The following is a 23,432-nucleotide window of genomic DNA, read 5'->3' as shown; positions in this document are numbered from 1 at the left end:
AAATAGTATTTTTTCTTCACTTCAGTTCATTCTTACAGCTCTCTCTGCGAATGACAGGCCTTTCCTACGAGACACTCATCCCCGCTTCTCTCCGCACTTACCCGTGTCGAGGTAATGTCCATCATAACCTCCTGAAATGCGGCTGTCTCCTCGGCCTGACGCTGAGTATGCAGAGCTATTTTCTCGCTAAACTTACGTGGGTTGGAGGCCCCGGAACCAGGACCGGCGCTGGGTCCTGGTCCGGGTCCGCAACCTCCAGCACCCGCGGCGGACATCTTCTACAACCCGACGACTTCAACATACAAGCCGTCCCGAAATGATCTGCCTAGCAGAGGGAGGGCTGAGAGGGAGTGGAAAACTAGTGTGAGCCATCTAGGGGCGTGTTTAAGACCTGCTTCACTAAAGGATGCTCACAATACCCACTTCGTGTATCATGTTGCTGGAAGATGGGCATGCTGAAAAAAACAATCATACAAACTATTGAAAGTTTATGTTGGTTACTAAAATTGTATAGTAAGTCATTAACGGTATTTTGTGTTTTCTAATTAAGCAATAGAACACGAGAGGGAAATACGTGATAACACACGACTGCACACGACCTCGACTGTTCTATTGCTTTTATACTACAGTTCAATATATAAAGTAAGAAATTAATAAACTGGGCCGTGAACGTGGCATTTAATATGATTTAATGTTAGCAATCCCTTCCGCCAAGTTATAGTTCCTTTACAAGCGGCTTGTTCCTACGTCACAGTAACGAGCTCCGCTCACTCGCTGCACAGCCGGCAGTTCGCTCTCCAGCTCCTTACACTAAATTCAGAAACTACCATCACCACTGAGCAGCTTTTTGCTTTTTATTGCGGCGGTTTTATGGATCAGTCCGATTTGGTTAGACTCTGAAGATGAAACTACACGTTCTGGGTCTGATCCCAGACTCAACTGACGGCTTCCTTCCCTCAAATGGTAACCATTACGCCAATTCCCTTTAGAAAGCAACACCACCATATTGTAATCCCAATGGTTCTAATGGTCGCTTTTCAGCAGGAGGGAAACTAGGAAGCACTATGATAAAAATACATTGACCAGAAACTTTCAGAGCAGGTTTGACTGACTGTATAGCCATAGCCATACATTAGGCTAGCATGGTTGAATTTTCCACGTTAAAACAGGCAAATTGTTACTGAACCTGGTTTGCAGTCCACTGACCTTCCTAAAAGGATTTACTTCCCATTTGGATCTTTCAAGTGTTTAAAAGCCCATATCATGGAAAACTGCATTCGCCGTATATAAAAGAATTTGGTGCTGTATGTAAACATTGTTCAAAAAATCTAAATGTACCATCCACTCTCCAGTCACTATGCTCCATATGTAGAAACTAATCTGCCAAAACAATTTGTCTTTAAGATATCACAAAAACCCACATACTTACATATATCTCCCTTCAACAGTTGAGCTCCACCCCTGCACATTCAATTTTTTTTTGAATGAGGCACAATACAGCACAGCCAATCAGAACAGAGGTCATTTATTTGGATCAGTCTTAAAAAGCACAGTGCATATATCAGTCTTAAAAGCACTAATCAGTCTAATTAAATCAGGAATAAAGAGAAGTTGGAAGATGATTAAAAATTAATTTCAACTGTTTTTGGTGCATAAAACCAAACAAACATCATAAGTGAACCTCACATAAATTACAAGAAGAATGTAGCGTTTGGGCCTTTATAACTAATACAACTCCTGGCAAAAAACATCAGTGCTGAATTTCAGAACACTATAACTCCATTGAGCCACACACATTGCAGAAGCACAAAGCGTGGAGAAAGACTTCTGTAGTAGTCAACACCTGTTACTTTGACAATGGTAAAGAAAAATGTATTTGTTCTATAAGCATATCAATATATTTGGAGTAATGAAACTTTTGAATGAGTTATGTAGGTGATAATGACATTTTTGTGCTTGTTTTCATTTTGGGATTTTTCTTCAAAGACAGGCATGCACAGCTGCGGACAGCATAAGGGCAGGGGTGTCCAAACTTATTCACAAAGGGCCAGTGTGGCTGCAGGTTTTCATTCCAACAAAGCAGATACACAACTGATCACTTGTTTGAAGACTGAGACCAATTGATTAAACAAGTGGAATCAAGTGTGCTTCAGCCAGTTTGGAACGAAAACCTGCAGCCACAGTGGGCCTTTGTGGATAAGAGTGGACATCCCAGGCATAGGAGTATACCACTGAGATATACCACTGAGATGTTACAAACTCTTGAATTGAGTTCGGACAAATCATTGGGCAGAATTCTGTGCATATGTTTGTCTGCAGCAACATTGTTGTACTTGACACCCTTGTGCCAGGATGACATACATTAACATGCCACTAGCATGTTGGTGTGGACATTCTCAGCTGCGTTGAAAATGGTTAATATCTGGTCAGTGGTGATCCCTTTCTGATGTTGGACATGATAGAGGGTGGCTGACAAATTGTGCAGCAACAGATGGGTTACAGTCAGCAATTGTATTCCTACAAAGTGCACCTATATAGTAGGTGTACCTGATAAAATGGCCATTGAGTGCAGTTATAAGATGGACATGCATGGTTTTGATTAAACATAGCTAGATTGCTAACGCCAGTCTGCTCATATTGACATTTAACAAATCTAAGTGGGCTAGAACTGAAGCTTTGCTGCGTGAAGGAAAAGCAGTCCACAGATGGTGGCAACGAAACATGCTGTTGCACAGTAACATATTTAGTTGTTAGAAAGGGAAAAACACATGGAAAGTTTATTTTTGGCCGCAGTTATTTTTAATACAATATTTATTTTCCTGATAAACAATTAAAGCAACGTTACGTTTGTTTTTGCAGGGCTGTATTAAACACGGTCATGAAAAATTACTATTATTCTGTCTGGCACAATAAACTGTAAACACTGGCAAATATTTGTTCCAATCCAAAAGGTCTATTATGTATCCTGCATAGTGGGACAAATCTCTGCCACAGCTGCTTTCATCACCTATGAACTTTCTCACACTCAGATGGTGCTGTTACACTTTCTAGGATAAGGATTCATGTTTGATGACAATTTCACAGAGTCTGAAACTGAACGCTTTGCAGTGGCAAGGTTCAAAGTGTAGGTTTGTTAACAAATTTATAATATGCTCTTTTTATGTTTTTTTTCTCCGGTCAGAAATAGAGGGACCAAAAGGACAGAAATACTCTCAACAAGAGTTATTTACACTGTCAGTCATGAAAAGTGTCTCTTTTATGTAGATGCTCCATTGAAAAAAAATAGCTAACATTTCCAAATCAACACATAAGTAATTCATCATTAGCTAAGCTCGTCATTCATCAGCAGCTCACTAGTGAAGGGCTTTTTGGGTACTCTGGTAACTTTTCTAATGTGAGCTATGGAAAGCAGAATCCTAACCACATGTAATATTGGAACATTGCTGTGAGGATTTGATTGCATTCAGTCACAGAAGCATTAGTGAAGTCAGGTTCTGATGTTGGATGATTAGTTCTAGATCACAAACGGCACTCCAGCTCATGCCAAAGGTACTGGAGGGTGCTCTGTCACTACTGAGACTGCAGTTCCACTGCTCTACAGAGCGGTGCTGGGGACTTCATACCTCTCTAGCTGACGCTTGGCGTTTGGCATGGTGATCTTAGGCTCATGTACGGCTGCTTCAGAGCATCCCATTCCAGTGACACTGCTCTTCTATGGAGATAAAAACAAGCTGTGTGAGCAATTAAACGCCTGTGCCAGCAACTGGTGCAACTTAAAGTAGCTCAATTGACTAATTTGAAGGGACATCCTCAAACTTTTGGACATATTTGTGTATCAAACTTATTGTGGATGTGACTTTTTTGGATTAAGCTCAAATATTACATTGACCAATAATAACAAATGTAATTTAGTCTGATGCTAGTCAGAACTGAATTAAACGAGCATGAAGGGGTTAACTGACCAAAGCCAGGTTGGAGGTCTATTTTCCAGAGTGAGCATGAAGTGTGTGCTTCTCGTATTGCCAAAAAACTTCCATCAAAAAAACATTATACATAGGTATTCAAAAGCTATCATGCGTTAATAAGTTAATACCTGTATGAGTTATGTGTTACTGAAGCTGTTAGTTACCAGCTAGACCAGTTTTCTTCGTGTGTACGGTTAGCTAGCTGGCAAGACATTGCCAAAGTTTACCGGTACCACACTGCATGCCGACTGCGAGAGGAAGAGGTAAGCTTCTAAAAATCCTTCTTTGTAGCCTAAAAAGAGGCATTCTGTAGCCAGGATAAATGTGTGCTTGTATGACTACTGTGTGCTTTCGATGCCGCCATTACGCTAATACTGGGACGCCATATTGTTTTTTTTAAGAGACGAGGCTTTATGGAGCAATCTTGGGAGTCCGAGCTTGAAAAACGTACGCAAGTAGCTCATGGTTTGTCAGACAAATTTTGAGTTGCCTGGTGTTCATAAATGCTCTCATCAACTGCAAAGTTTTTTTCTCATTCTAATGATTCAGTGGAGCTGGTCGTTGTCACCCATGTTGTGGATGCCATCACCTTTTGGGCTCAGGTAATATTTGTGTCAGCTTCTTCTTTCCGTTCCACCTTAAATGGTCCAGTAGTTACATACAGACAAACAAACAAACAAACGCCACAGTAGAGCTGCTGCACCATTTAAGGTGGAAAATTGAGATTAAGAAGCTGATGAAAAAGAAGACAACAAATCATCAAAATAAAGAAATCTCACGTATTTTTTGAATGTATAACACGGTTTAATTTTGTTTATTTCACTTATATCACTTAAGAATGTGAGTGAAGATAAAACAACTGAAAACATGGATACCGTCCTCTCAGAAATATGCCCTACTGCAGCTAGATTGACGGGACGGCCAAACCCACAGAAGGTAGGTTAAAGGATAAGCCGGACAAATAGGACAGAAGACTTCACAGCACACTTGGCTCATCTCTGTCTCTTTGCTGTGTTGCAGTTTTATGGGGCATGCTACTCAGAGGACAGATGCTGGTACAGGTGCAAAGTGCAACAGCAGGTAGACGACAAGGTGAGCAGATGCTCAAATGATGAAATATTTGGACTCTCCAGTCTGGTGTTTCTCAATAGTGATTTCTTTTTTCCTTGTTACAAGTTCTAGGCATAATATTTTTCGTAACAGTAGAGATAACACCGTTATTGATAAATTCTGGTTTTAAACTGCAGAAAGTGCATGTTTGCTACAAGAAAGTGTTCTTTTGTTTACGTGCTGTTCTTTTCTCTCTTGTTTAGTTTCATGTTTCATATATTGATTACGGGAATACAGAGGTTGTAGGCAGATCTGACCTAGTTGAACTTCCCGAAAGCTTACAGTCTCCTGCACTTGCCAAAAAATACAAGTTCTGGGGCTTTCATCTGTCAAGTGAGCAGGATTCTCCACATTATTTACAGGTAACTATAAAATACTGTAGGCATCCAAGAAAAATCATTATGATGACTTTTGCTATCCTGATCTCCGGCAGAGGCCAGCTGCCAAAAGTGAACATACATTTTTGTTCAGCTGAAACTTTGTTCACCAGTCCCGGGTCATTTTTTTTGTTCAGCTAATGATTCATAAGACAATGTGCGAACATTGCACAATGACAGTTTTTGTATTTTTGGTCTAGTACTTCAGCACATTGAATTTGAAATGAAAATGACTGGTAAAAATCCAAATGTCAGTTGTAGACTATTGGGAGGACTCCATATGAATCATGGTCCTTTTTTCATACTAATTGGTAATCAGTCAGTAATCAATTATTAAATGTAACTATCATTTATTACTTGAATTCAAACACTTTGAAATCAGTGGCTGCCTGAAGTATTTGCCCCATAGACATCTCCAGACCGTGGGTAATGTATCTGGTGATGCAGGCACTTTCAGTTCCTGCTGGTTTGGGGCTTTTTGCACTCAGTCTTCAGTAAGTGAAATGCACGCTCAGAGGGATTCAGCTTAGGTGACTGACTTGACCAGTCAACAACCTTTACCTTTTTGTCCCCTGAGGAGATCCATAGTTGCTTTTGCAGAATTTTTGATGTCAGTAACTATCTTTACATTGTCATAGTCTGACAGTGGTTAAGCTTAACTTGGCTGAAATTTGGCTGACATTGGCTGGACTGTTGATGTCCTAAAGCATAAATTTTAAAAACAAACACGAGCGACAAAAGGTGAAAGCGTTCAGAGTGCAGTGGGGAAGATATGTCCATCATGTTAAGCATTTTGCCAGAAATAGACATTTTCAGATATTGAATTTATTATGGGTGGAAAAGGAATACCAATATATTTAAACAGCCGGAAACTCATACCTTTGTAGAATTGTGTGTCATGAAGGGAACAGTTGCTGTTGTAAAGTCTGACTGTGCTGGCATGCATGGAAATGGGACTGTAAATGGACTAGATTAAAAAAAAAAAACTCATGTAAATATCTTGGTTTGGTCCAATTTCTTAAACTAAATAAGAGCTTAGTTGTGTTATTGTGAACATAATTACTGTCCGCCTGGAATGCAATGTGATGTCCAATGATTTTTGAGGCTTATGTTTGGGTTTATGCTAGTAAGTGTTTTAGTTCTCTTGAAGATTCATTCTGCCATTGCCATCAACAGTTATTTCATCAGTAAAAGGCAATTTTGTCAGTTCCACTGACAGCAGTAGACCACCACCACATTTCCCTGATATTGTAGTACACTTTGAATCATGAGCAGTTCCTCTCTTTCTTTACATCTTCCTCTTAACAGCACTCTGGTGCAGGTCAGTCTCCACCTCATTTGTCCATAAGACTTTGTCCCAGACCCCTGCACACTTCGTTTTTTATTTACTTTGTAGCCAATAGTAAGCGACCTTTTTGTTCCCGAGGCTTGCCAGTTGTTTGCATTTTGTGGTGAACCGTCTGAGATAGTGCTGGTGTAGTTTGTTCTTGATATGTTCAGTGGCTTTTCTTCATGACAAAAAGGATTCTTCTGTTATTCACCACTGTTGTCCCCTGCTAAGTTCTTGCTTTTTAACAATATGCCAAACAACTGATGAAGCTCATGTTTTTGACTGTGCCTCACATCAGTTCATTCAGATTTTTCAGTCTCATACCCTGCTGCACTGCCATTAATGCTTTTTTGATCCTCATAGAGAGAACAACAGCAGACACCAAACCAAATGCCATATTTAGAATCAATTCATTCCTTTAGTTAAATGTCTTGTGTATGAAATACTCATGAAACGACGGACAGCTGACTGAGGACTGAGGACACTTAATCAGCCAGTTGTCTAATTACATTTGGTGTCTTGAAATGGGATGATTGTATAAAACCAATTCACCACATATGGAAGTGCATACCCTTGAATTAAATCTGACAGTCTGCTCTTTAATTTAATGTTTCATTTCAAATTTAGTGCAATAGACAATGTTGTCATTGTCCAAGTACCCCACACTGCTGATATTGTGTGTTCAAATGTTATACTCCAGGGGAAGTCCTTCCTTCAGAATCTGATATATGGAAAGAAGTTAAGAATAAACAAGAAGTCTGTGTGCTTCGATGGAACTATCCTGGTCCAGGCATTTCAGGGCAATCATGATATTGGCGAAGAGGTGTTAAAGTTTAAGTTTGCCAAAGTGAATTCACCAGGCAACAAAGAGAGCCCCTTTCCAACTAAGGCCCTCCAAAAGCAGACTGGACTGTGGTCCTCCAGGGGACCTCAGGAAGACGGTGACAACCCTGGCTCTTTAGGATGTATGCCTAAGTTGCGTCCAGCTTTCTCCAACCAAAAGCCTCGAGGCCTGATGTAAGATATATCTTATTTCACATCAATATATATATATATACAATTTATAGTAATCCTGAAATGTAGGATAGCTTTGTGTCTTTACTCTGTAAATGTAGTGTAAGGATACAGAAAGTGGTGTTGACTTCTGTCTAGGAGGGTCCTGATCATAATTTAAGTGTTCAGGCTGCTTCATTCTTTGATGTATTGTCTTAGGGAGCAAAGCACCAGTGCAACCTCAATGGCTCCAAACATAGCAGACACGGAGAGAGAGGTGGTAAATGAGAACCGGCCGCACAACGCAGAAATGGTGGTCCAGCAGCTGTGTAGTCAGGTCACAGAGCAGATGCTGAATGAAGTTAAATCAGAGCTACAGGTGATCACTCATTCTCATCTCTCCTGTCAGTAAGTTTTACCTCATCCCTAATGGATTATACTACGTCAGCATGCCACTGTAATGAAATACCATTTCTCCGACCATGCAATGTATGTCAATTGTGGTTTGAGCTGTTGGTGTTTTTCTGTCACAGTGGTTTGTTTGCTGACCTGAACACTTACCTCTACAGATTTGTTCAAAATGCTTAAATCAGCATCATTACTATTATTAGCTTTCTCCTGGTCCACTATGCGCTGTGTTTTGAGCTACTTTTTTCTGCTGTGCTATTTTTCACTTTGTAGATACTGAAAGAGGAAGTAAAGAAGAAAACAAGAGAGACAGAGAAACTTGAAGAGGAGAAGAATGCCTTCCAGAAACTTGCAGATCACCTAGAACAGGAACTGAAGGAGGCCAGACTGGAGCTACAGGTTAGAATGTGCTAGTTCAGTTAGAAGAAAGCCAGCACTGTAACATCAATTCTCTACCAATCATTAATCATAAATTTTTTTTAAATCAGGCCAGTGGTTTTCAGTCTGATCACAAACAATAATTTAGACATACTTCTCTGTACTAATAAAGAAAGGAAAATCTTTTAAACAACTGAAAATAGAAAACAATTTTGGTCAGTAGAATATATTTATAAATCCTTCACACACAAAAATATGCCTACACTGTTAGTTCAGCATACTGTAGAGAGTACTGTAGCATTTGCGTTACGTAGGCCTGAATGAAATGTTATTATTTGCAGAATTCAACCCTGCCCTATGGCTTTCATTATAGGTTATTTTCTTAGTACAGGGAATTTGTTGTACATGATAACTGACACTATGATACAGATGCATCAGCCTGATTTTGTTTAAAAAAAACAGCGTTATTTCTTCATTTTCTGACAGTTTTGTATTATGTTCAGATATTTAACATGTATGCATACAATGTACAATGCTCGGTGTGTTCTCTTTTTTTTTTTAGAAAGCGAGTGAGCTGTGTCAGCAGAAAGAAAAGAGTTTGGAGATTCACTTTGACTCAACAGTAGGTGACAGGTTCTCTCAACTGGCTCAGAAAGTAGAAGCAGTGAGAAAAAATAGGTAAGCCTTCATTGTTGTAACTGTAACGTGATAGTATTTTTTTTTCGAAAATGGAGATGCTGCTACATAAGTTGTTATACACAGGGGCTTTTTGGTGCAGTGTAGTCAGAAAATTAAAATTAAATGTCCAACAGAAGTCCAAGACCCATGGGACGTTGCACCATGTAACTAATTCTAAAGTTCTACCCCTACATAATGGCTTTAATGCTAGATAGCAGAAAACTGTGCAGTTGAAGGCATGCTCTTAAGTTTTTTGTTTTTTTTTAATATGATGATCTGGCTTGCATTAGCAATGAATTCTGTTTGTGTGTATCTTTTTTTCACTTGAATGACTGGTTTATTTTGATGGTATTGCTTTCACACTAGGGAGAGTAATTCATGCAGTACTGCTGTGGATCGCCTTTGGGAGTCCATCACATTAGTGGTGAACAACAGAATTATTACGCCGTTTACATCAGACAAACTTGAGGTGGCATGGGAGGACTACAAACAAGCTTTAAAGAAGCTTAGAGCCTGTCAAACAGTAAGTAATAGTAATTGTGGCCGCAGCTGCTTTTTGCCTTAGTTATAATTTTGTACTTCCTAAAGTGGACAACTTGTACTGGAGGACCTAAAGAAATACTTAGTCCTTTTAAATGCAACATGTGTTCTTGCAGGATGTCTGTGGGTCCTAAAAAGTTTTAATTTGTCTGAAATTTTACAAATAAAGGCCTTATTAAATATTGTCCTGATAGAAATTTAAAGATACAGTTATAGTTTTGTACAGTAATTTTCCACATGATGTCACACACATGTTGATATGATTGTGAATGAAGATATAATTGATATTGTCTCTGCAAATGTGATCAAATTAAAAAAAGTCTTAAAGTATGGAAGGTAACCTGTGGGTGACAAATGCCACTATTTTAAACTGTTTAACACCTGGAAATGCTGTGAGTGAATCAGAAAATATACAATTTTTTTTAAAGAGATGACTGGCTTTTATATAGACTCTTAATTTAATCATAGTAATTATTTATTTATTTAAATATTTATGTAATGTGGCGAACATTACAGTAAACTGGATAGATTTATGGGTTAATATTGTCAGTATATGTATGTTGTTTGTTTTGTCAGAAGGGGGAGCTGGAGGACCTGGTGAAGAGCAGGAATCAGTCTCGTGGTTTTCTCTTAACCGCCATAAATGACTTCTTTCTGGAAGTGGACAGTCTACCAATTAGTCAGCGCCTGGAGAGTCTGAAGGTGTGTAGGTGGAAGTATAGTCATTGGTTTTTACTTACTAATTAGATACAAGCATTATGATATGGCTTAAATAAATACAGTTAAATAAATGTTTGTACACATGCACACAAACAGATGTGCATGTCCATAAATGACTGGATTTGATATCTTCAGTATGTTGTATGTCAAATGGGTGTGGATGTGATATCTCCTGTACGCAGTGGGATGTTGTTTGTGGAAGAGCACTGTTATCGCCCCACCTGTCTCTATTGTTTTAATAGGAAGTTAGCTCGTCACTGACGGCAGTGTTCACTGATGACAGCAATGAGTCAGTGTCAGCAGAAGATGTTGAGGATCAGGCTTTTGAGAAATTTTGTGAGTGGAAGAATCAAAAGCATCAGAACTCTACAAGTGTGCAACAGGCAACTGATAAGGCCCTCTGTGCTCTGAGTGACTGGGCAGCCAACGCCAGTAAGGTACACATCAATACTTTTTATTAAAAGAACATATTCACTAGATATCTTATTGAGTTCATTAAATCAAATATCATCTGGCAACAGGTCAGTATGCTAGATTGGGTCTAAAATAAGTAGTGATGGGCCGATCCACATTTTTTCAGTTCCGATCCGATTCTGATATACAACTGCCGATACCAATACAGATAATGGAGGCTGCAGCTGAACTGCTGGTGTGTGACCACCTGCACTTTTTCACCTGATGCACCGCACTCTTGTGTGCTGGAAGTTTATTGCGTTTCTGGAAAGCATCAGTGAGAGTCGCTGCCGGTTGTCTTCCTGTCTGTTAGCATGAACTCCTGGTACTCTTTCACGTGAATCCTCTGCAGGTGATTAAATTGGTTGTATTGTACAACACAGCCATACTTCCACCCCTCAGCACGCTGGCTTTACACACATTACAAGCAGCAGTCTTGCTTTTCAGCGTTACCAGACTAAAATATCTCACAACAAACAACATTTTAGTCAAACCAACAGCTAGTGTTATTTGCTCCCTCAGTTACAGAATGAAGTTGCTGTGGGTTCATGATAAGATGTGGGATGGAATCTGAATCGGTGACATGTCTTATGTTACGTTACGTTACGGTGGGTTCATGGTCCAGCGCAAGGAGGATCGGATCGGTTCCATCTCTGAAAACAAGCATCCCAGAGAGGTTGAGTCTTTCAAAAGTAAAGATGGGGAGGGGTTCACCAACACTTCAAGAATAACATTTCTCAACATAAAATAGCAAAGAGAGCAACATATGCTTCCATCCAGGCAACGTCTTTTTCAGGGAAGGCCTTGCTTATTTCAGTATAAATATAGGGTTTAAATGACTTGCGCATCACTGCATTCTGTTTTTATTTACATTTCGCACAGCATACCAATGTTTTGTAAACGGAGTTGTATATAAATAACAATTTGTCTGTAGTTTTTCTGTTTGACGGAGAAGAGTGGCGTGACCCTGGAGGCTGTTGCCGAGGGGCTGGACAACATTCTGAAGCAGGCTGAGTCCAATGTGTGTGAGGAGTTGAATATTCATCTCTTTGTGAGTGTCAGTCTTTTAATATCCTCACTTTTCAGACTTTTCAATATAGATTGTGCACTGGATGTTCTGTCCTGATCGGTATTTATGTCAGCTAACAATCAAGTTATCCACTGTATGTAAGTTTTTGCATATTGAATGCTGTCACTCAGTGTAGATTAAATTTATGAAACATTTCTAATCTTGATTTAGGTCTGTTTCAGATTAACAGCTCACTGCATTTCACAGGAACAGGATGATGAGGAGATGAAGATAATGTCAAATGCTTTTCATAAAGTCATGCAGAACATCCACAAAGAGCAGCACCTGCTGTGTGGCATCAGAGAGAAATATGAGATAAATAAGAAGGTAAGAAGAGCATACCTGATGTCTGCCAAATTAAGTCAGTAGTTATCATATTCCAAGACTTCAAATCTCCTTTTCTCCTACCTCTCTTAATGGTTATGATATGTTGCCCAACCCAATTTACTTTCTTCCAGAAGCATAAGTCATGTAATAGTTCAGATAATAGTGTGTTACTTTCTGCAAATCTCACAGCGTATTTTTCTCTGTATCTACAAAAGTACTGCAGTGTCACATTACAGCTTAATCTTTTTTCTAATGTTTGATACCAGTTTAAGCAGGACATGCTGCAGTGGCCAAACAGCACTCCAAAAGCAGATGAGCTCTTGTGCATTAAGAAACGCATCAAGAGCCTGCGCTCACAGCTGCGCTGGAAGCTGGTGGAGGTGGGCTGCCTAGAAGAGGTAACCACATGAATAATTTATAAATGTTATGTATTATGGCACAACCAAACAAAGAGATATAACTGACATGTGGCTGGCTAAAATATTTTACTGAAAGTTTTGCTCCGAAGAGACTTAACGCTTCTATTTCTTACCATTTAAAAGATAATTGTTTTGTATGGGGATTATGGCTACTAATTTCTTGCATAAAGGCACTTTTACAGTGTACAGTTGTTTCAAATTGATCATGCAGATATTGTCCAAAATCTCACAATGTGACCGCTGCTTCAATGTCCAAAAAGCATGTCTGAATAGCAACCAGAAAGAGCGGCTTGGTGGGGTAGAGAGAGAAAGAGAGAGAGACAGAGAGAGAGAGAGAATTAAAACAAAAAAAAACTTTACATACATTAGTCTGTCACAGCCTTCAGTGCACATATGGAGTGCCTTATATTTAGAGTGCACATACAGAGCTACCTATGTAATAAACAGGAAAATTTGCATTTTTAACCTCAGACTCTCTTTGGAGAATGTGCATTCCATGTTGTCCTCTTTTCTTCAGCCATGAATGCATCCAAACTCTCCCTCTTTGGTGTTTAATAGGTATTTGTTTCCAGGAAAAACACAACCACTTATGTTGTGCAACCAAAAAAAGCCATTGACGCTAACAAAAAAGGAGTAAGAACACCAGAAAATCTTTATTGTAAAAAATTTTTTTTTCAAGCACACATGAACATAATGGATGCTGCACAGTCAGCCCCAGAATTTGGCTATGATTTTAATTGCAGCACGTCTTGCAGTGTAACATGCAGTGAACATATAAGACTGCTGTCATTGCACAGTGTACAGCAGGTATAAGTATAAAGCATCTCTCCATTAGATAAACATTTTTTACTTGCACTTAAGAATATTGGATTTTGAAGGAAATAGTTTTACCCTAGGCCTTTGTTTCTTAGATTACATTTTTTTAACAAATGTTTCAAATTGAGCTACTTTTGAGAGGGGTTGGCACGGTGGTGCAGTGGGTAGCGCTGTCGCCTCACAGCAAGAATGGCCTGGGTTCGATTCCCGGCCGGGCGACCAGGGTCATTTCTGTGTGGATGTTCTCCCTGTGTCTGTGTGGGTTTCCTCCGGGTACTCTGGTTTCCTCCCACGGTCCAAAAACATGCAGTCAGACCAATTGGACTTGCTGAATTGCCCCTAGGTGTGAGTGTGTGTGTGTGATTGTGTATGTCTGTCTGTCTGCCCTGCGATGGGTATATCCTGCCTTCCGCCCAATGACAGCTGGGATAGGCTCCAGCACCCCACCGCGACCCAGAAGGATAAGCGGTTTAGATGATGTTAGATGATGTATGTATTTTTGAGAGCTGTTAGGCAATGCAGCAGTAACACTACTTCTTTGTGGAAATTTTGACCCAGGTGACTGGCAGTAGTATGTAGTCTGTATTAATTTGTCTGAGCAGTATTAATCAATTTGACTTTGTCTCTGACAGGCTGATGAGCTGGATTTGCCTGAGATTCTAAAGAAGAAAGAAGAAATTGCAGAGACAAGGAATGCTCTATTTCAGGAAATTAGACACGAGAAAGAGGAATATGTAAGCTTGAGCATGAAACGTTTCATATTTGCCACTGACAGGTTGAGACTGATCTATGAAGCAGCCCATAGGTAATTGGACAGTAACACAGTTTACATAGTTTCTGTAATGCAGCACAGAACTACAAAAATTGTGTCACTGTCCGATTATCTATGGACTGCTCCGTAGATCAGTCTCAATCTGTTACTGGCAAATATGAAACGTTTCATGCTGAATATCAACTTTGAGTTTTTTCTGTGCTGGGTGAACCATATGGGAGACTTTCATAGCCCTTTCATTATAGGTGACCATACGCAAGTGTCATAATCAATATTTGAAAGTATTGTAAATCCTTTGTAATTGACGCCTGCCTGAATTGAAACCCACAGACGTCACGTTTAAGCTTATTGCAAGAGCTTATATTCTTTAGTAAGTGAAGTCTATGCTCAGAGGTTGGCATGGCCAGTAAAGAGCTTTCTTCATTTGTGCCCTGAAAAACTTAATAGTTGCTTTAGTACTATGCTTTTACTGTGAGTATGTGTGTTTTGAGAAATTTTATTGGATCTGAGCAGGATGCTTATGTACACTTCAGAATTTATGCTGCTGCTCTCTTCAGTAACAAGTAGATTGGATCATGAGCAGTTTCTGTTGCTCTCCACACTTTTCTCCATGCATGTTCCAAAACTTTTAATGTTTTGTTTTGATATTGACTTTTTAATTCTTCAGCCTAATGATAACCTGGCCTATTGGTATTGACACTTTTTTGGTCCTCACAGACTGCAGATTCAAATGCCCCTTGTGAAATCACCTCAAGACCTTTAGTTAGCTCTTTTGTGTGTGACCTAAGGATTCAACAACAACACAGCTGGTCAAGAAACCACTTGTTCAGTTGCTTACAGTCCTCCTGAAATGTGTTTGGGACTATGCTTACAAAGGGCTGTAATTCTGGGACAAAAAAAATAATGTGTTTTTTGGATTTAAATGTGTTGATACATTGAGGCACAAGTATGAATTTTTTTATTATGTAATAATATTTAAATGAATATAGAGCCCATTGTTAGACTAATAAATTACAGGAATGCATATCTCTCAATCCAAAAGAAGAAAAATGGTCATATCATTGAAGTAAAGAGACCTGAATGATCTGCTGGTAGTTAATGCATAGGAAGTGTTTCACCTGTTGAGTGATAGTCTTTGGGCAGATGATGTAAGAAATGATAAGGTGTGTCAAAATGAATATTGTGTTGTAGATAAAACTCTGTGAGCTGGTAAAGGGAGGTTTTCCTGAACTTGTGCAGCTCTATCCTGAGGCACAAATCAGCAGTTACCTGGTGAGTTATATTGTTTTTGTTTTCTGTCATTTATTTGAATTGAAAAGTGAATATACACAGGTTGATGTTTTAGCCCTAGATAATGTAAAAAAAAAAAAAAAATCGTATTTGTCGTTGCATGTCATGTATTCCTGCTTAAATGTTCATTCACTTATTCTGTACTAAGAATTTCTGATGGGCTGTCTTACCTCCGCATTGTAGTAGAAGTCTGCACAGACTAGATTATTAATGCCCGCACCTGCCTAATTCAACCACTGATCGTTCTGCCTTGGACTGTAAAATCTAGTGTCATTCTTACCCACTTCTGCCTCCAGTGCCTGGCACCATTTTTTTGCCTGCTTCAACCACACACCTTTGCCCACCCACACCCGCCTACTTTGGGCTACACCTACGGTCCTTGTCTACTCCCACCTGCATTTGCTGGAATCCGCTCCACAGATGTAGCGACACGGCGGAACGGTGGAACCAACGATACCTCCATGCACCCAGCCGCAAAAATAAATGTTTGTGTTGCAAAATAGAACTAAATATTTTGTGTATTTTTAGGCTAAACAAAGCCACGTGAACTTGCACACGCTGCAAGTCATTTTGCTTGACATCTCTGTTGATGGACAACAGGCTACACCACAGCTAGGCAAACAGTACAAAGCAGGGAAGCAGCTTGGCTTCGCAACTAATGTTGTTATTTATTTATTTATTTATTTTTTTTTAATCAGTGTCAGCATTATATTATTAGCTAATTATTCTACAAGACAAGTCGGCTTAGGTTGCTTGCCTGTTTATCTATCCAAGCAACCAGTAAATGTCCAAGCCTGCCCAAACCAGCCAGCCAGGTTGAAAACTGTGAAAAATATCTGTGCTGAAGTCATCTGTACTGGAACTTGAGAACTCTGCTGTAGAGACAACTACAGCTGCATTCACAGCCTCATCAGCTGCTGTGTATCGCCAGTCACACTTTAGTTTCTGAGTTTGGAATTTAAAACGGTCTTGACCAGTGTTTGTCTTTTAAACTGTAAAATGTGTTGCAGTGTTGCACATTTCTTGATGTGGATTGTTATCATTACTTTTTTTCCTGCCTTTTTTTGCCTTTGTTGTTTTCACCAAATGAACCAAATACAGATTCTCATGTAAATTGTTAAGTTTTGATTTTGTTGATTATGGTTATTGATTAAAATATATGCTCATGTATTGACAGAGCTCTGAGGGGCTCTTAATGCAGAGCTTGGACCGAGACATATTTGACGCTGAGCCAATGAGGGAGCTGAGTGGGCGGAGGCCTTTGGTCTGCACTGAATTCCAGGGCCAGAAGGTGGTGCTCAAGGTAACAAGTTGGTGCACAGGTTGAAGCTTGTTAGCTGATATCAGGAGAATAAAAAGTAGGAATGCCTTATTTCAGTGATGATGCTAACAGAATATTTCAAGAAGTACTGAAATAATATTGAGTATCAATACTGAATAATTTTACAAAATTATTTTCCTTTTTGCAGGCATTTACCAAGCCATTATTGACCTTAACCTGTTGTTAAAATGTAACTATATTGTAGTTGGCTGTCTCCTTAAAGAATCAGATTGTTTTGGGCCCATGTTCACTTCTTCATTTTTGTGTTGTAGGGCTACTCTGTGGATGAGGAGTCAGAGGTGAGGATGCTGGAGCAAGCAGCTCAGTATCACAGAGCTCAGAGTCAGAATCCCTCTGCTGCCGTGCCTCTGCTGGGCCTGTTCTTTGGCAAGGTGCTCTCTGTTCACAGTATACACTCTTTCTGTATTGACTCCTTTAACTGCTACTGAGAAATAAAGGTGCTTCATGTGTGCAACACAGTACAAAGTGACAGTTACGGTCTCTTTCTAACAGGGCATTCATGCACAGTCATGCAGGAGTATACTAAAACCTCAGCCACACCACTATGATGATAACAATTTTCCACAGATTCTTTCCTTTGAAAAAATAGTCCCAAATACTTTAGATTGAAGAATTCATTAAATGTTTCACTTAAGCATTTACTGGCAGAATTCACTGTTCAGTGGCTTCTGTTGTCAGGGTGTTTTAAGTCAACAGCAGGGACGTGGGAAGTGGGCGGCGGTGGGATTGTTTAACTGCATTTGCTAAAAAAAGCAAACAAAAAAAAAACAGAAGAACAGAGCTTTAAAATATTTCAAGCAGAGCAAAGATACCTGTGTGCTTTTTGTAGGGTGGAGTATATATTTTGGCTTCATTTGTATATATATCCTATGTGTGTGTATATATATCAAAATCTGCAGTAGCCATGCACTGTAAAGCTGCATTTTAGAGTGAAGTTGATTCCTTCCCATGCCACCTGTTGGCCGTTTTGGGGCTGTGTTGCTAAAACACAAGCTGGAGCTATAGTCTCCCATTGCAGCCTGATGTTTTAAAAGCTTAATATTTTCATCCAATATAATCTCCCACTTGCATACATTTTTTTCAACCATTGTAATAATCTCCACCCATATGTGCATGTGCATCTTGACTTGTGACACCCTGATTGGTCAACACTAAGTTTGTGCTTTGTGTGTGCAGAGCTGTCATTAATTGAACCGAATGTGTGTTTCAGTCGGATCCTCTAGCATACATCATGGTGCCTTACTTCTCTATTGGAAGCCTTAGGGCTATGCAGAAAACCAACCCATTGATACCCTCCGTAAGTGTTCTGTTCATTTATGTGAATGTGCAACTGCAGAACTGTCAAATTATAAGGAAATATGTGGTAAATAATGAGTGAAAACTAATAGTGGTCAGGTAACGTTATTCAAAAGAGATCACTGAAGTTTATGAACAGGGAGTACAGGAAATAGTGAAAGAAAAGAAGCATGGCAAAGCTGTTATTTGAACTTGTGGTTTGGTGCTATATGCATCAGGCCTTTAGTAACCAGTGACTTCATTCCCTTCCCTCTACCTCATCCATTTTTTCCCAGATAAGAGACAATTAGAACATCAAAATTAAATAATTTTTTAGTATGTTGTCATTGTCAGATTGGTTGGGATGGTTTTGTACTGTAATGGTTTGTAGAACAATTTGTGCTAGATATAAGTGCTGGGTTTCTAATGGCCTGGTGTATACACAAACAGTTGGTGAAACACTCATTTAACACTTAAGATATTGTGGTGGTCTGTTGCTAAAAAAGAGCTCATAATAACTAGTATTTTATCTTTGTGATGCCTGTTTAGGAAATTGGGAAGGTGATGAGAGGAGTACTTGTGGGACTACAGAGTCTGCATGCAGCTGGCATCGCTCATGCCTCTCTGAACCCCAATAATGTGTTTGTCCTTAACCGAGAGCGTGGCATTGTAGGGGATTATGACTTTACAAGGACACCAGTGAGTAACATTCATGTCTGTCTCTCTATCTGAACCTCAAACACATGCAGAGAACAAATTGGGCAAATGGATTTGTTAAATGACTTAATCTGGGGTGCCCAAGTCCAGTCCCAGTGATCTACTACCCAGAGGAGTTTAGTTCCAGCACACCTGGATCTAATATTTAGACGTTCCTGAAGGCTTTGATGAGGTGTAGTAGATTATGGTTAGAACTAAACTCTCCAGGGTGATGTATCACCAGAACTGGACTTTAGCATCCATGTTTTAAGTGTACATCAGTCAGAAACCATAATGCATTTTCAGAATGCTTTCCATGATGTGTTTCTGAGTGAAAGACAGTATTAGTAAGTATGGATGAACTATTCAACATTGTCAATCTTTAATGTTGGCAATCAAAAAATACATATCTGCTGTTGATTTGTTGTTTACATTTTCAAAGTGATTGTCCGTGAATTATGTCTTAACCTGTGGAGTTTAGCAATTCATTGCTAGTGTGAGCAGATAGCTAAAGAAAAAGAACAATTATCACTAAAAGTTTAAAAAAAAAAGTAAGACGTCAGGGAGCGTTTTCGTAAAAATGAAGGATGACCACACTTGCATATCACTGCTGTCGGAAGAAAACCTTGTATCTCCATTTTTGTCGTTTTTCAGTTTTTGACACAATTTGAGAATGCCTGTTGTCCTTTACATTGTATATAAAGTTAATGATGAATTGACCAAAAGAAATGACTCAAAATGACTTCCATTTCCAAAAATTCTGGTTCCATTTACTTACATTCAGTAGGTTTTTTCCTTTTCCTGTAAAGTTAGCATTTTGGAGATAAGAGGTTTTCTTCTGACAACAACGATATGCAAGTCTGATTTAGTTTTCCATGTAAGTACACTGTTACCTTTGACCACCGGAAAAGAAGATGTGCTGCTGTTGATTTTGAAGCAGCAGAATGGTCAGTAAATAATGGATTTCCCTCCGTGTCGGTGGGCTAACAAACCAAACTACTCCACTTACTTCACACCATAATTGACATCTCAGAATAAGGTAACATTACACTTACAAAAATAACTGGAATCTTATCCCATTATGTAACTAAGCTCTAAGCTGTGTCATTTTCTGTTAATCAGAAGCATTTCTGTTAAATCAGTAGCAGACTACTTCAAAAAACTATTGAATGTCTGGCAGCTGGTATTATCACAGTGTTACATACATTAGCTACCTAACAACATACAATTACTTACCTTAAAATATAAGTCATTTTGTAAACTTAGTTTTCAAGTGGAAAAAAATCCATCCTTTTGTCCTGGAAAGCTATTCACACATAGCGCTTGTCTAGTGAACTAGCACATTAAAATGTTTAAACCGGTTAAATGATGATGCAGTCTGAAGAGCTATAACATGAATCTACATACTTATTATCTCACTTGTCATTCAACAATACTCAAACCACCTTGGGAGCCACAACATTTAATGTCTAGTGTGTCTCAGTGTGTGCTGATGTCCTAGTACAGGCCAAAAAAATATAAACGAAAACACTGATTTACTTTGCTCTGCTTTAAGCTTTAGGTTTGCTGTAGCTGCTTTCCTCCCATCTCCGCCAGAAAACTTTTCCTCAAATGTAGAGCAGCTTATTGTAAATGTCTCTTAACGTTCGACTGTTTTACAAGGCTGAAGTCGCTTCTCATTCTCCAGCCTCTTGTTCGAATTTTCCCGTTCCACCTTAAATTCTGCCTGAGGCGCCGAATGTAGCTGCTGCACCATTTAAGGTGGAACGGGAAAATTCGAAAGAGAAGTGACTTCATCTTCGCAACCTTTTAGTGTTTGACAGTCTCTCATTGCAAATTTAACGTTCTAGGAAAGTGTGCCGCTTATAAATTGGAGTATGTTCATTCGTCTCCAAATGTTCGTCTTAGCTAATTCTCTCTCTTTGCCTTTTCGTAGCTGCTAGCGAGGCGAGACTTCGCTGCTACGTGACCTGCAGTCTGCACATCATTTCTCAGTCGTTGAGAACCAGGGCTTTAGCGCTATATTGTACACTTTGGAGCCGAGATTCAGCGTCCAGTCTTGAAGATATTTTACTGACACCGTGACCCCTGACTCTCTACAACGAGACCAGAACAGAAGTTATAAAATCACTGAATTAAACGGGCAGGGTGGCTGTAAAATGTGCTGCGTGGTCATCCATTACCACTGGATCTTACTTCACCCTAACAGCGCATTTTATCACATATGAGTGGCAGCAGCGTCTCAAACAAGAGCAGTGAATGAGAGCCTTTTAGATCACTAACATTTGATTTATTAATAAAAGATATTGGAAGTAAATTAATTATGGATCATCACAAATACTTTGCTTTAAAACTACAGAGTCCTCGCACAGTGGGGAAAATAGGAATCCTGTATAGAAAAAAAGATGCATCAAGATGCATTGATAATCGTTTTATAATCGCATCGCAGCCCTCTGAATCATAATCGAATCGAATCGTGAGGTGCCTAAAGATTCCCACCCCTAGTTCATCACAACTAACTTTACAGCTCAGTTTTACATAGTAAACGTGATTTTTCTCAGCATCACTAGGAGGTTGTAACATGGAAACGTAGACCTAATATAATGTACATGATCTCCATTGTTAAGACTGTTTAGCTATGGATTCCTGCATATTTGTGTGTTTTCTGCATGTTGTTTTCTTTGTTTTAAAGGAGCAGAGAGCTGCGGACAGTGGCATGGTGGCTGGCTCTATCAGTCTGATGGCCCCAGAGTTGAGGTGGGGTCAGCTGCCCTCCCCAGCCAGTGACATGTACGCTTTTGGAGGCCTCATTCTATGGGTAGGATGGTGCAATGATCAGCTGCTTTTTATTCTTAATTTTCTTGGTTTACTTACCCGTTTTGTTGTTTATTATTGCAAATTTACTTACGTGTGAATGAAAAATCCTATTTTTGTTCGCAGCTTTATGCTCCAGACTTCAGTGGAGCTGAGGAGAATGAGCGACAAGCCCCAGAGTTTACTGGATTGCAGCTGGTAGGTGAATATGTTCTCAAGAATATTTTTTTTCCATAGAGAGCTTTCATTTGCTCATAAAAGTCTCATGAAATGTGCCTCTGATAGGATGACAAACTCCAATGCCTCCTCTCAAAGCTGCTGGTATGTTCTGGAAGATTGTCTGCTCTTGAAGCCCTGGATGATGACTACTTCCTCTCACTTGAAAGCTAAAAATTATACTACAACAGAAAGAATAGTTCATTTTGGTAGTATTTTATGTTCTAGTTTTAATGGTTTATGGTGTTGTTCAAGAACAAAAAAGCAAGTTGAAGAAAAAAAGCAAGCAGTTGTTAATGACTTCTTTATATATTTAAGGTTTAAACAGATAAAACAAGATCTTCAGGGTAGATCTTTGGTTATGTTATAGTGTGTTAATATGTCTTTCACGTGAGCAGTAAAGGAAAAGTTTTTCACTTTGAAGTTAATGTGAGATTTCACCTTGTTCTTTTATGTGTCATCTTAACATGGCAGGCTGTTATTTTCATCCTTCTAAAAATCTGCTGTTTAGAAATTGTTCCAGTTCGAAAATTGTCACCATTACATTGGATTCTTTCACATTTCACCTATTTTAAAGGCCATTTTGGTTTACATCAGCTTCATGGTTAGTTTCTGTTGATTCTATAATTTATACATTTACAATTTCCAAATACAGATGTTCTGCCAAATGGACAAAATAGCCTTGATTCGCTTGGTTATAAGCAATGGCAAATAAGACATGCATGTAGTTCTTTATTTCACTACCAACTGTCACATTTAGATGTGTATAATTTCAGGACATGGGTTCAGTTGCTTCTTCCAGACCTTTGGAAACTGTGAAAGAATTCTAAAAAGACTACAAATGCTCACAAAAATAACTGATGACTTGACAGTCTATAGCCCAGCAGTAGGTTTGTGTCGCATTCACAAAGCATGGGAGGTCAGTGCTTAATGTATTAACAGTTCCATTTTCCTTTAATCCTTTTTACTAAATCACAGTAAATGGTGACAACCAGTGCTCTGATTATTAAACAGGCTACAAGCACAGGTCTGAAGAGTCTTCTTATGGGGTTGAAGGGCTCTATAGCTGTTTACTGATTTTTGTTTTGTTTTTTTTTTTCCACTTAGCCTGCTTCTTTTTTTGCCCTGATTCTTTTTTTGGGCCCCTTTTTGCCATCAAGACACCAACAGCAGCCTCAGAGAGCAAAATAAAAACCTTCAATTAAGACCAGCTGCCTTGTGACTGCAATTGAATATAGCAGAACAGACTAGCCTAATAAACCGTTGAGCAGTTTTTTTCGTATTCTGAATGTGCTCTTTTTCTAAGCAGTTCACTTGATACAGATGAGCATACTTTCAGATGAAAGCTGACATCCTGTGCTTTATTGCAGATGACGAAGCCAATAAGTGTTAATAACCAAATACATTTGGAGCTCAGTGATGTATGCTTTTAAGCCGTGGGTTG

General features: G+C 39.2%; 2 protein-coding genes across 5 annotated transcripts in view; one reads left to right on the top strand and one right to left on the bottom strand.

Annotated features, from left to right (window-relative positions):
- The window catches only part of LOC118816666 (CREB-regulated transcription coactivator 3-like), a 30,642-nt gene extending 30,311 nt beyond the window's left edge, over positions 1 to 331 (bottom strand). For 3 of the 4 annotated variants that reach the window (XM_036583185.1, XM_036583201.1, XM_036583209.1), the window contains exon 1: positions 102 to 331. In XM_036583185.1, the coding sequence (XP_036439078.1) occupies positions 102 to 275 (174 nt within the window). In that variant the 5' untranslated portion in view covers positions 276 to 331. The remainder of the gene's footprint in view (positions 1 to 101) is intronic. The other variant, XM_036583193.1, reaches the window with a different exon arrangement.
- A 4,047-nt stretch (positions 332 to 4,378) lies between these two features.
- Positions 4,379 to 23,381, top strand: LOC118813034 (serine/threonine-protein kinase 31-like). Its single transcript, XM_036578162.1, has 25 exons — positions 4,379 to 4,412; positions 4,515 to 4,567; positions 4,803 to 4,901; positions 4,986 to 5,057; positions 5,279 to 5,437; positions 7,483 to 7,799; positions 7,995 to 8,154; positions 8,457 to 8,582; positions 9,124 to 9,239; positions 9,606 to 9,762; positions 10,356 to 10,481; positions 10,742 to 10,936; positions 11,887 to 12,003; positions 12,229 to 12,348; positions 12,615 to 12,746; positions 14,216 to 14,317; positions 15,547 to 15,627; positions 16,823 to 16,948; positions 17,239 to 17,358; positions 18,198 to 18,284; positions 18,812 to 18,961; positions 21,651 to 21,784; positions 21,899 to 21,970; positions 22,058 to 22,197; positions 23,359 to 23,381. Exons 1-25 carry the CDS (start codon positions 4,379 to 4,381, stop codon positions 23,379 to 23,381), a joined length of 3,018 nt encoding a protein of 1,005 aa, XP_036434055.1.
- Positions 23,382 to 23,432: the final 51 nt, after the last annotated feature.

Source organism: Colossoma macropomum, unplaced genomic scaffold (genome assembly GCF_904425465.1).
Source record: "Colossoma macropomum unplaced genomic scaffold, Colossoma_macropomum, whole genome shotgun sequence".
In the NCBI taxonomy this organism is placed as follows: Eukaryota; Metazoa; Chordata; class Actinopteri; order Characiformes; family Serrasalmidae; genus Colossoma; species Colossoma macropomum.
Note: the sequence above shows the minus strand (reverse complement) of the source record. Positions and strands in the feature narration are given on the sequence as shown.